At 42.7% G+C, this 14226-nt stretch overlaps 1 protein-coding gene across 12 annotated transcripts in view; it reads right to left on the reverse strand.

The window, feature by feature from the left end:
• The window catches only part of LOC139416656 (rap1 GTPase-activating protein 1-like), an 84927-nt gene that overhangs the window by 1888 nt on the left and 68813 nt on the right, over positions 1-14226 (reverse strand). For 3 of the 12 annotated variants that reach the window (XM_071165593.1, XM_071165590.1, XM_071165597.1), the window contains 15 exons: positions 13701-13779; positions 13511-13564; positions 13311-13394; positions 12219-12319; positions 10965-11094; positions 10029-10184; positions 9848-9919; positions 9655-9741; positions 9387-9527; positions 6872-6949; positions 5586-5695; positions 3053-3181; positions 967-1105; positions 748-859; positions 354-433 (listed from right to left, as the gene is read on the reverse strand). In XM_071165593.1, the coding sequence (XP_071021694.1) occupies positions 354-433; positions 748-859; positions 967-1105; positions 3053-3181; positions 5586-5695; positions 6872-6949; positions 9387-9527; positions 9655-9741; positions 9848-9919; positions 10029-10184; positions 10965-11094; positions 12219-12319; positions 13311-13394; positions 13511-13564; positions 13701-13779 (1552 nt within the window). Of the gene's footprint in view, positions 1-353; positions 434-747; positions 860-966; positions 1106-3052; positions 3185-5585; positions 5696-6871; positions 6950-9386; positions 9528-9654; positions 9742-9847; positions 9920-10028; positions 10185-10964; positions 11095-12218; positions 12320-13310; positions 13395-13510; positions 13565-13700; positions 13780-14226 lie in introns of all 12 variants that reach the window. The other 9 variants (XM_071165592.1, XM_071165596.1, XM_071165599.1 and 6 more) reach the window with 6 other exon arrangements.

A 14226-nucleotide genomic window follows, 5' to 3' on the forward strand; every position in this document is an offset into this window, starting at 1 on the left:
TACAGATGGACACCCAGGAAATAACCAGGCTAACAGTTCTGGACAGGAAGGGTACACAGACAGAGATGCATAGAGAGCAAGAAGGAGTTACACAACAACTACAACAGTTATCACATGACCATAGTAATGAGAATACAACAGCAGCCGCAGTAACAGTACAACATCTGAAGTTACAATGCCAATGTTCACTTAATAGAATCAAATAAGAATTCATGCAAAGGCAGAGAGCACACATCTATTTATAGTGAGCAAGGCATTTCAAACTGTACAATCTGAACTATTGTATTAGACAGAGGAACAGCTGTAGACCCCTAGCCCTTTGAGGCCTAGACCCAGTATGGATGATGTCTCACCGATGAGGACCGACTATCTTTTGGCCGGTCCAGTTTAATGCGGATCTCTGACCCTTTACCCCCATCAAGTTGACCAGGACCTGGATAATAAAACACATGACCTCAACAGTTATGATCCTGGACCAGGTTGTACTGGGAGAAATGTACAGTATATGGCCTTCTCTGACTCAATACGCCTATAAATCAGACATATCTACATCATCAAACTGCCAAATGTATTTATTTTGGTATGACCTTTATTTAACCAACCCCCTTTTACAATAACAACCTGGCAAGCAACAGTAACTGACTTCGAGACTCATATGTACCTTATGCCCTCTTTTGTGTACGTCTACATTCTCCTCTTAGCTCCCTAGCCTCCTAGCCTCCTAGGCCCCCAGGCTCCCCTTCTCACCTGGCGAGCTGCCTCGGCTGGTGGTGCTTGTGCTGCTCATACTGTCCTCTAGCCATGTGTTGCAGGTTAACGAGTCCTGCTTGTGTGGCGTCCCCGATGATGACAGGCTCTCCTGGGGAACACACGCAAAAGGTTAGAAGCATGGGCAAAACACGCACACACACATACACACACAACGCGGGCATGCACCTACACACACAAGCACACACACACACTCACCATGCCAGTGTCATAGTCCTCCGTGGCCTCGGTCTCGTTCTCCTCCACCACACTGGCGAAGCTGCTGTCATTGGAGGAGGAGCGGGAAAGGTCGTGACCCTCAGGGATAGACTGAGCCCTGTTGTTACAAAGAGCAAAACTACATCCTGAGTCAGTCAGTCAGCCATCCACAATGTGACAGGACCATGCCTGCATTAATAGTCCACCAATAGAACCAGGCACTGTCACACATACACTGTCTGGAGTAGAAGACGTACATATTGTAGGATATTTGGGAAGGGGGGGGGTACCTAAATCACATTGTCCTAGTGATGTTGAACTTGATCGTGCACTACTCATGTTGATATGATGCTTACATTTTAATGTGAATGATAATATTGGCCTATACAGTGCATTCGGAAAGTATTCAGACCCCATGACTTTTCCCCCCCAGAAATTCCACAGCGCTCTGGTGTAGGTTTTCATCGAGGATCTCATGGTCTGTACATTGCCACGTTCTTTAATCAACATTATCAACATACAGCTGGCTGGTTATACGCTGTATCGGCAGGATAGAACAGCGGCGTTTGGTAAGATAAGGGGCGGTGGACCATGTACTTTGTAAATAGCAGCTGGTGCACGATATCTAAGGAAGTCTCGAGGTTTTGCTCACCTGAGGTAGAGTATCTCATGATAAGCTGTAGACAACATTATCTACCTAGAGAGTTTTCATCTGTATTTTTCGTAGCTGTCTATATACCACCACAGACTGAGGCTGGCACTAAGACCGCACTCAAGCCAAAATTAAAGCAGGAAGCACCAGTGACACGATCAAGAAAAGTTGTCAGATGAAGCAGATGCTAAGATACAGGAGTGTTTTGCTAGCACAGACTGGAATATGTTCCGGGATTCCTCTGACGGCATTGAGGAGTACACCACATCAGTCACTGGCTTCATCAATAAGTGCATCGATGACATCATCCCCACAATGACCCTATGTACATACCCCAACCAGAAGCCATGGATTACAGACAACATCCACACTGAGCTAAAGGCTAAAGCTGCTGAATTCAAGGAATGGGACTCTAACCAAGAAGCTGATAAAAAAATCCCCATATGCCCTCTGACTAACCATCAAACAGGCAAAGCAACAATACAGGACTAAGATCAAATCGTACTACACTGGCTCTGATGCTCATTGGATGTGGCAGGGCTTGCAAACCATTACAGACTACAAAGGGAAGCACAGCTGAGAGCTGCCCAGTGACACGAGCCTACTCATGGTCTGAGAGTCCTAGGTGCATTTTGGCAAACTCCAAGCGGGCTGTCATGTGCCTTTTACTGAGGAGTGGCTTCCGTCTGGCCACTCTACCATAAAGGCCTGATTGGTGGAGTGCTGTAGAGATGATTGTCATTCTGGAAGGTTCTCCCATCTCCCCAGAGCAACTCTGGAGCTCTGTCAGAGTGACCATGGGGTTCTTGGTCACCTCCCTGACCAAGGCCTTTCTCCCCCGATTGCTCAGTTTGGCCGGGCGGCCAGCTCTAGGAAGAGTCTTGGTGGTTCTAAACTTTTTCAATTTAAGAATGATGGAGGCAACTGTGTTCCTGCAGACCTTCAACGCTGCAGACATTTTTGGTATACTTCCCCAGACTTGTGTCTCGACACAATCCTGTCTCGGAGCTCTACAGACAATTGCTTGGTTTTCGCTCTGACATGCACTGTCAACTGTGGGACCTTATATAGACAGGTGTGTGCCTTTTCAAATCTTGTCCAATACATTTAATTTACCACAGGTGGACCCCAATCAAGTTGTAGAAACATCTCAAGGATGATCAGTGGAAACAGGATACACCTGAGCTCAATTTTGAGTCTCAAAGCAAAGGGTCTGAATACTTATTTAAATAAGGTATGTCTGTTTTTTATTTTGAATACATTTTTCAAAAATGTCTAAAAACCTGTTTTCGCTTTGTCATTGTGTGGTACTGTGTGTAGATTGATGAGGATTTTATTTTAGCCATTTTAGAATAAGTCTGTAACGTAACAAAATGTGGGTCTGAATACTTTCCGAATGCATTGTATAGCTGTGTTAAAATGTAATCTACTCACATGTTCTTTGTAATGAGCACTTCTGGTGAGCTTTGATTGGAGGAGTTCTCAGACTTTGGGTCCTGAGAGGCATGGTCACTGTCAGGAGTCTTCTGTGTGCCAGGTAAACACTCCCTACCGCTGTGGCTGCTGCTGAGTGGGGAGTGGACAGGGCGATAGATGGATACAGGGACAGGGCGATAGATGGATACAGGGACAGGGCGATAGGTGGATACAGAGACAGGGCGATAGATGGATACAGGGACAGGGCGATAGATGGATACAGGGACAGGGCGATAGATGGATACAGGGACAGGGCGATAGATGGATACAGGGACAGGGCGATAGATGGATACAGGGACAGGGCGATAGATGGATACAGGGCCAGGGCGATAGGTGGATACAGGGACAGGGTGATAGGTGGATACAGGGACAGGGCGATAGGTGGATACAGGGACAGGGCGATAGGTGGATACAGGGACAGGGCGATAGATGGATACAGGGACAGGGCGATAGATGGATACAGGGACAGGGCGATAGATGGATACAGGGACAGGGCGATAGGTGGATACAGGGACAGGGCGATAGGTGGATACAGGGACAGGGCGATAGATGGATACAGGGACAGGGCGATAGATGGATACAGGGACAGGGCGATAGATGGATACAGGGCCAGGGCGATAGGTGGATACAGGGACAGGGCGATAGGTGGATACAGGGCCAGGGCGATAGGTGGATACAGGGCCAGGGCGATAGATGGATACAGGGACAGGGCGATAGATGGATACAGGGACAGGGCGATAGATGGATACAGGGACAGGGCGATAGGTGGATACAGGGACAGGGCGATAGATGGATACAGGGACAGGGCGATAGATGGATACAGGGACAGGGCGATAGATGGATACAGGGACAGGGCGATAGATGGATACAGGGCCAGGGCGATAGGTGGATACAGGGACAGGGCGATAGGTGGATACAGGGACAGGGCGATAGATGGATACAGGGACAGGGCGATAGATGGATACAGGGACAGGGCGATAGATGGATACAGACACAGGGACAGGGACAGGGTGATAGATACAGGCACAGGATCAGGACATCAGACAGAAACACAGGATATTATACCTAACATATAATGGGTATCATAACCATTAACCCCCTTGGAGTTTTTCACATTTTGTTGCGTGACAAAGTGTGATTTAAATAGATTTAATTTAGATCTACACCAGATACTCCATAATGTCAAAGTGAAAAGAAATTATACATATTTTAACAAATTAATAAAAATATAATAACTAAAATGTAGATCAGGAGTAAAAATCTGTCTCAACATAAGTTACATGGACTGAAATGTGTGAAATAATTGGGCTAAACATGATTTTTTATTGACTACCACTTCCTCTGTTCCCCATACATACAACATCTGTAAGGTCCCTCAGTCAAGTATTACATTTCAAGCACAGACTCAACTACAAAGACCATGGAGCTTTTCAAAAGCCTCAAAGAAGGGCAGTGATTGGTAGATAGATAACAATAACAAATCAGACATTGAATATCTCTTTTAGCATGGTCAAGTTAATAATTATGCTGTGGATGAAGTATTAAACCACCCAGACACAACAAAGATACAATTGTCCTTCTGAACTGAGCTGCAGGACAGGAAGGAAACTGCTCAGGGATGTCACCATGAGGCCATTGGTGATTTTAAAACAGTTCAATGGCTGTGATAGGAGAAAACAGGATGGATTAGCAACATTGTAGTCAAAATAATAATAAATATACAGAATAAAAAGGCACAAAAGTAATCCTGCAAAAAAACACAACAAAGGAATACTTTTTTGGCCTAAAAGTTTGGGGCAAATCCAACACAACACATCTCTGAGAAACTGCCTCCTTATTTTCAAGCATGGTGGTGGCTGCATCATGGTATGAGTTTTTCAGAATAAAAATAAACTGGATGGAGCTAAGCACAGACAAAATCCTAGAGCAAAACGTCCTTCAGTCTGATTTACACCACTGGGTAGAGGAATTTACCTTTAATCAATGGCCTACAACACAAGGCTAAATCTACACTGGAGTTGTTTAGCAAGAAGACAGTGAATGTTCCTGTGGCCAAGTTATAGTTGACTTAAATCTGCTTGAAAATCTATGGCAAGACATGAAAATTGCTGTCTATCCATGATCCCCAACACCTGACAGAGCTTGAAGAATATGTGAAAAAAGAATGGCCAAATATTGCACAATCCAGGTGTGCAAAGCTCTTAGAGACTTACCCAAGAAAGTGTTTCTAACATGGACTGACTCAGGGAGGTAAATACTTATCTAATCAACGTATATTAGTGTTTTATTTTTCATAAATTAAAACATGTAAAAACGTTATGATAGCATTTTTCTTCCACTTTGACATTATAGAGCATTCCAAAAACATCACAATTAAATTCATTTAAATCCCACATCTTAACGTAACAAAATGTGAATACTTATGATACCCACTGTATCAACATCATATACAAACATCTATCAACATGTTATGTGACTAGGTCACACTTACATTTTCTGGTGGACTTCCTGGATATTCTCAATACCGATGGCACTGCTGCGTCTGGAGCTAAAGGGACCAGACTTTTTCCTGGTTGGACTCTTCCCAGGGATGATCAGAGACTGACAGGACAAGAAGAAAACAACCAGTGAGCATCCATGACACCATATCTTTCACAATAACAGCATATCAATAGCCAAGAACATGGTCTCTGTCTTTAATGTGGTGGTTATTGCATCGTTATGCTCTGTTCATTTGTTTCCAGTACGTTAGGTGTTATTACACAGTATGTCATCCCTTGTGTTTTACAAATATCATGACTTTCCAGGTATTGTATCATTATTCACTGTAAATCGTGAGACAATTTAACCGTCTCTGCGGAAAGTACAAGATGTTCTATCTTGCATAAGAATTAATCATTTTTATCAGGCTACGTACAGAGTAACCATTCTTATGCCTTGGAGTTGTGGCTAACAGAGATAAGAAAACATTCGAATATGCACTTAGAGTCTTAGCAACAAGCCCCAGTTCCACTCAGATTGGCTAGCGAGAGCAGAGCATGAGATGAAAGATGAGTTGTAGCGCTCCAGGGCTGACCACTAAAATGTGCTTTCTGACTGAACACTTTGTTCACTCAATCTCCCTTTGTAAGCTCTCAAAATAAGGACTTGAAAAATAGCTTGTGTCTAATGTGGGCTTCAAAGAGCTTGAAAAGAATCTATGTTCTCTAAACCATTAATATTCATAGTTTTAAACAAATGGACAATTAGCTAAACAAGATTTACATGTTGAGAGATATGCTTGTGGAGACTACAGAGGGTGAAAACACAATACAATATAATAACAAAACAAGGAAATGTGCAAAAAAAAGACCAGTTAAGTGACGGCTATGGGCATTAAACGGACCACTTGTCTCTATGCACTTATACAAAACGTTATTTGTGCTAGTGTTGTACCTACAGTATATCTGATGTCATATGGATCAAAGGCTAGTACAGTGTGTTATGTAGTTCAACCAGTTGAGCGAGGCAAGTCATTTCACAAGCCTCAGTCATACCATAGCTTTAAAATAGGTGTATAATACTCTATAGATGCAATCTCCTGCTGAGACATTCACATATTTCATAATACGAGTCGTCCTTTTGCATTTCTGGAGGGGTTGCCCTGGAATCCTAAAGTTGTGGTTCACTGACCAACCACAGGAAAAGTGTTTGTCAGGATGCAGTGTAGTCATGCTGAGAAATAAGACACAGAGAAGAAGAGTAGGAAGGAGGGAGTAGTTAGAATTAGATATGAACCTCTTCTACTGTTCCTATCCCTATGGCACTGCCTCGACGTCCATGTTTACTGGGACTTTTCCCTGGGACAAGCAATGACTGAGTCATACAGAGAGAGAGAGAGAGAGAGAGAGAGAGAGAGAGAGAGAGAGAGAGAGAGAGAGAGAAAAACACCATGAGATTAATTACATGCAGCAAGTTACTGTTTGTTAATAAAACAAAATACTTTAAAGCATGTGTTATATCTGAACTTTACAAATAAAAGCACAGTTTTAAAATATAGACAGAGAGTGAGACTTTGGGCACCACGGGTGTGACACAGACAGTGAAATAGGGAGACACACTTTAGCAGAGAGAAAAAATGGCCCACAGAATTGGGCTTGTAAAGAAGAGGATGATGGAGTCATGGTGAAGAAAGAGGAAGAGTAGAAAACAAGTACACATACATATGTTACAGCGTTGGAGAGCGCAGCAGACATGGTCACGAACAAGAAGAAAGCCTCCAGTAGAGTCACATAGAGGTTAGTTACAAATACTTTTCAAAGCACTTGTTATTTGTTTCATGCTTCATCAATATGTTTTCTTTGAGTCTTTTCTATGTATGTGGCATCTTAGACAAAGGGGATGACTTAATAGAGAAAGATCTTGTGACTTCCCAAATTAGGTTCCTCTCAGATTTGATATAAATGTATATCATAAGTTTCATCAAAAATCTTAGTGGTATAATACATCCCAAACATACAGGACACATTCAAACAGTCATGAGCCACACTTGTATCACTTAGAAGGGCAACTCTTCTGCCACTGGAGTGTCAGACATATCATTCCATCTGTCTGACAAATGCCAAAAACATTCTCGCCATGTACGCACTACGCACTCCCCTTGAACTCTTATAACTAACAGGCTTGTTCTTGATATAAACATCACAAAGCAAACATAAAGCAGGAGCAGGAGCTGGCATGTACACAGAGCATACAGTGCAGGGACCCATTCTGATGCAATGCATATGCATGGAATTTTTAGAATGAAAACAATATTAAATTGCATTCAATGTTAAAAACACATTTGATCCAAAGAGATGACTCAGCTCATCCACTATTAATATAAAGGCAAGGGTAGTGACAGTCAAGTAATTCTAGCTGTGTGAGTGTCCAAGTCTAATCATGTGCAAGACTATTGTGCTAAAGCTCAGACACACCGGTAGGATTGTCAAATGTTTGCCTGCCGACAGTATTTAGCACCTCTGAACAGTGTTGGCAGTCAATCTCTCTTGTTTACACAGCCGAACCAGAAGGTGGCAGTAGCATTTTTTGCCAATGCATATCCGTGTGTAATACTTATGGTTTAGATTCCAAGCTACCTGCGCTAATGTTTCTATTTTTATAGAAAGCCCTTGTTGATGCTAGCCAGATGGCCAAAGCTAGATAACTACCTAGCAAGATGATGAATAAACAATTAAATTCACTCTCCATAATCTCATACTGCCTGTGCCAGCCCATAGCCAAATGTTTAGCTAGCTAACTAACTTTAGCATGTTCGCTAGCTAGCGCAACATAGCTCATGGAAACTAGCTAATCGACTGTGACTTAAATATAATGTCAATACTAGCTACTGGTTAGCTAGCTTGGAGGAAGTATTTAGTGTTGTGTGCTTAGCTAACTACCATCCCATAGCCTACATTGCTATGAAGTATGACTGGCTCATCCGTGGATGTACAGAGAAAAGGCCCTCTGTTTTAATTTTTGTTTGTTGGCTCCCGCATGTTGGAGCTCGTGCTCTCTGATTGGCTCAAAGCGAAGTTGTTGGCCACTGATTCTACAAGTAGAAGCGGTAGGTTCGTCACTACCATGTCGGCACGCAGTAGGTACCGCTTTTGTTCTAGCAAGAGAAGGAACAGCCTTCCACTGTGATAAGTGCCTATCAGCAGTGAGATTCTCTGTGTGTTTCATGCTTTAGAAGTTAGTGAGTTGAGGTAGGCACGCATGTGAGGGGGCTGGGCTCTATCAAGGATTTCTCAGGGAAGGGAGAGGGAGCATCGCTCTCCTCACTCTGGAAGGGTGAAACAGAGAAGGAAATGTATGTCAAATGTATGTCACAAACACATGGTAGCATGCTGCAGACAGAACACAACACCACATGAAGCTTGACATTGAGAAGCTGGTGTGCCATTTGACAGAGCAGCAGAGCACAGAGACAAGGATGTTCCCCAGACAGACTAATGGTGACTGATCAAGCAGTTGATGCCAGTGTCCTGTATTATAGATAAGGACATTCTTGGAACCCCCCAGACAGACAACAACCCGTACAACCAAGGGCAACAACAGAGAAATAGTGGCGTATAAAGAACTGTCACTATAAGATGGAAATGATCCTCTGTTTAAGTTTCATAATTCAAATGAATTACAAATAGTTTTATGAGGGTGTTCCGTTTAGTACTGTCACATATTTAGGAACAAGTGATCATATGTAAAAACACATTAGTCAGTGCATACTAAGCTTATTGCCCCAAGCCTTTTCCCAGCCGTGCTGGGTTACCTTAAAGGTTTCAAAGAAGCCCCCTCCTCCTCCGGACCCGTTCTCCATCTTGTCCTCATCTCTTCCCAGACCCATCATGGCCTGGCTGTTGATGTGCAAGTCCTCATACAATGTCTCCAGTAAGGCTGACCGTGTACGCTCCTGATAACACAAACAGGTGACAGTTAATATGTAATGATAGGCTGGCAACACTGTCTACCAAGGATGCTGGCCTGTGTCCCTTAGTTGGCTCCTGAAAACAATGACAGAGATCCTTTGAATAACTCACCTTCAGTTTGGCAAATTTCTCAGCTTTATAGCAGGCATACTCAGCATTGATGAGCTTCGTGAAGAGGAACTCCTGGAATTCTGGACCCTGGGATAAAAGAGAACTGGACTGAGTGACACAAAAGAAGGAGGAGAGAGAAAACACTAGCTGACCGGTGTTTTAAGGAGTTGGGATTGTAGTTGTGCCAACTTACTTTTCTAAAGACAGCCGGGTCTGGCAGGGGTGGTCCAAAGAAAGGTACGTCATTTCTCGCCGTCACTGACACCTAACAGATGACAATCAAACTGGCCATGAATGATCAATGGTCACAGTATTGTATGTTTGGTATGATGTTGGTTGGCTAGTTTAGTGAAGATCAAGGAGTGCTTTAGCACCTTGTACAGTACATCACCAGTGCAGGCGTTCTCCACCTGCACCACTACGTAGGAATGGAGGAAGTTGGAGGCGATCATATCTGGTACGAACGGAGTGCTCTCCTCCTGGAACACTATGGCCACAATGTCATTCCCTATGTGCCTCTTCCTCTGCAACTGCAACACAGGACAGCACGTAAAGCAAAGCTGTATTGAACATTCATGTCACATGGAAATGCTTTCAAGAACAGTAATTCATTTGTCTGTCATGTATTGCCTGAGTAGGAGTAATACAAGTTTTTTATCAACTTTCAAACTACTGAATGTTGCAAATGCCTATCTCTACCACTCTGGGGAGTCCCTTGTCTCTCCCCCTCTCCCCCTCTCTCTCCCTGTTTGTTTTGGCAGATTGCTGTCTGTCCACAGATGAGCCAGGGTAAACCAACACCAGTTGGAGGGTTGCTGCTCCACCATATAAACCTGGACAACAGCTCTGATTGACTTGACTCTCAGGGAAACCAATCAGCTGCTCTCACTGCAGCTGTGGGCTCTGATTACACATTGTGTGTTCGTCCTGATAACTTATGCTGTGTGTTCGTCTAGATAGGCTTAAGACATTCTTCTGATAAGGTGTCTGTCTGTGTTTGTGTTGGGACAGTTTCCCTGATGAGTGAAGACTGAGGAAGTTTACACTGTAAGACATTATACAGTAGTGCTCCACTGAAGACTGCACTGAAAGAGAAAGATACTGTTTCTAAAGAAAACATACAATATGCATAAGCTTTATGGATGCTTCCACAATGTTCCCAATCATAACGGATCATATGGATACCAATACTCATGTCATACCAATACACAACTTTCTACTCATTTAAAACATGATCCATAACAGAATAAACAGTGTGATGATGACAGTCTGCATCAGTAGGAGGAGATCAGAGGGGTTTGCAATAGTACCTGTTGTGTGTCCCCCTCAGTGTAAGGCAGCTTGGTGGACACATGAAACATGACCTCCTTGTTGCGGTAGTTGTGGTAGACGGACTCAGATCCTGTCTGCCCGTGGGTCACATCCAACCCACCACGAAACCTAGTCAGATAGATAGAGGGTTTCACTGAATGGTCCAATCTCCAGCACACTGTTCAAGACACAACCAATTGGGGTTGTTGCTATTGAATGTACACTACAGTTCAAAAGTTTGGGGTCATTTAGAAATGTTCTTGTTTTTGAAAGAAAAGCAATGTTTTTGTCCATTAAAATAACAACAAATTTATCAGAAATACAGTGTAGACATTGTTAATGTTGTAAATGACTATTGTAGCTGGAAACAGCTGATTTTTCATTTTTAAGTTTAAGAAACAGAGTCCTCAACTGGAAACTTCATTAAATAGTACAGGCAACTCCGGGATGCTGGCCTTCTAGGCAGATTTCCTCTGTCCAGTGTCTGTGTTCTTTTGCCCATCTTAATATTTTTGAGACTGGTGTTTTGCGGGTACTATTTAATGAAGCTGCCAGTTGAGGACCTGTGAGGCATCTGTTTCTCAAACTAGACACTCTAATGTACTTGTCCTCCTGCTCAGTTGTGCACCGGAGCCTCCCACTCCTCTTTCTATTCTGGTTAGAGCCAGTTTGCGCTGTTCTGTGAAGGGAGTAGTACACAGCGTTGTACGAGATCTTCAGTTTCTTGTCAAGTTCTCGCATGGAATAGCCTTCGTTTCTCAGAACAAGAATAGGCTGGTGAGTTTCAGAAGAAACTTCTTTGTTTCTGGCCGTTTTGAGCCTGTAATCGAACCCACAAATGCTGATGCTCCAGGAACTCAACTAGTCTAAAGAAGGCCCGTTTTATTGCTTCTTCAATCATCACAACTGTTTTCAGCTGTGCTAACATAATTACAAAAGGGTTTTCTAATGATCAATTAGCCTTTTAAAATGATAAACTTGGATTAGATAACACAACGTGCCATTGGAACACAGGACTGATGGTTGCTGATAATGGGCCTCTGTACACCTGTAGATATTCCATTAAAAATCTGCCATTTCAAGCTACAATAGTCATTTGCAACATTAAGAATGTCTACACTGTATTTCTGATCAATTTGATGTTATTTTACAGGAACTTTTATTAGCTTTTCTTTCAATAACAAGGACATTTCTTAGTGACCCCAAACTTCTGAACGGTTGTGTACATTAGAACGTTGTGGTGAAGTTCTTACCCTTTGAAGTCATGCAGCTCGACCTTCTCCCCCAGAAACTCAAGGAATTCAACAAAGGCAGGACTCTCAACACTGTTCCCAAACAGCTCTTCTTCTGATGTCTGCAAACCAGGAGTTTATAGAGGCTAACAGCAGTCAGAAACAGAAAACAATACCACTGACCAAAGCACTATGAGGATTATACAATTTATTGTATATGAAGCTCTCATGATAACATACTTAAGATTTACGCTATATTGTGAATAGAATAGAACTATAATAACTATAATAATAATAATAATGCGTGAACTATAATAATGAGTGAGGAACAATGACACTTTGATCACATAAAATCTTTCTTTGTGTTTGTCTGTGTGTGTTTGTGTGTGCGCGTGTGTGTGTGTGTATCCAGTCCTCAGTGTCTCTCCTGTATGTTAATGTCTCTCTGGGTGCTGAGAAGAAGAGGAGAGGGTTCTTGAGGCCCCTGGAGCCCCTGTGAGGTCGAGCCTCTGCTGAGTGTGGCCCTTTCCTTTAGAGTTTAAAGATCAAGGATGTGGAGCTCCACCCCCTAGGCTCCATCAGAGGATACAATGACTCTCTACTGAGGCTATGCTGAGGCTTCTCCAGCTTCTCTGGCTCAGTGCCATAAACAATAGGGTTGTTATTGTAATGAGAAGGAATATTGAAGAGAAACATATGGTTGGCTTAGGCTTAGAGAGACTATTAATGTGATGGGGAGGAGGATAAGCATATTGTGCATTTTCTTATGAGATTTGCAAGAGATGGTACTCGTGTTAATGCACTCAGGTCAGCTCTCATTCAGTACATTAACTTTTCCATTCTAGTCATTTATCTGATGCTCCAGATCGACAGATCTTAAGGTGGTTAGGTGGGACAACCACATATCACAGTCATAGTAAGTACATTTTTCCTCATTAAAGTAGCTATCAGCTGAGTCAGTGCTGGTAGGAAAAGTCAAGTGCTCATTCATTTATTCGTCTTTTTTGTTGTTCAATGTGGGGGTCTGTGTGGGATTGAAGAGTTTGGCATTATGATGATGATGATTTGATTCCCAATCGTTTTAACTGATCTTAATGTATCTCCAAGGCTCACCTGTCCAAATTTCTGGTAGATGACTCCGAACTTGAAGTTGTTGCTTATAATGTGTTCATCAAAATTGACAATGAGTCTTGAAGCCTGTTTAGAGATCACAATTTGAACGAATAGTCAGGAGTACAACATTTGTATTATCCACGTAAAAAACACATTTCTGTGGTTAAATGTCTGAGAACACTTCAAAACCTAATGCTTACTTTTGGGTAGAGGACAGGGTAAAAACGATCCACATTCACCTCTTCACAGACAAGCTAAGGGTCAAAAATAAAAACATAGAAATAACTGCGCTGAGATCAAATGAATGTAATCACGGTACAATTATGACACTTTTCAAAATCTTTTCCACAAACAGTACGTGTTGATATTCATCCCCAACCATGATCTCACCTTGGCCATCTGCACCACGTTAGGGAACTCTGTGAGACAGGATATGGGGATAACATCATGGTATGTCTCCAGTTTGGTCCTGGTAGTTTAGACAAGCACAACAACATGTTCTCGTCATGATCATAGTTATGCTTCTTAGAAGCTGTCAGTCTGTCACATGGGCTGGGCATCTGGAATGGATCATCTACCCACTGTAACTAACCCAGCCCTGGCCCTAGTCCCTACATCTGCATCCCTCTACCCTCCACCCACACACTGTCGAAATCTGTCACATCATGCAGAAATGACAGTGTGCTGTTTACACTCTCACTGGCTTTATGACTCCTATGAGGATGGGATTATCACCACGATAGGGAATGATTCATAAACACTGGAAGTGAATGGAAAATCTTGTTTTTAGCAACTTTCCATTGATTACAACAGTTACAACTGTGCATTTTGCATTACTCAGTTGCACAGACACAGAATGATGTGAACAATACCAGTATGTTTACAGTTTAGTACTGTATGTACTGTATGTATCCAC

Source organism: Oncorhynchus clarkii, chromosome 9 (genome assembly GCF_045791955.1).
Source record: "Oncorhynchus clarkii lewisi isolate Uvic-CL-2024 chromosome 9, UVic_Ocla_1.0, whole genome shotgun sequence".
Classification (NCBI taxonomy): Eukaryota; Metazoa; Chordata; class Actinopteri; order Salmoniformes; family Salmonidae; genus Oncorhynchus; species Oncorhynchus clarkii.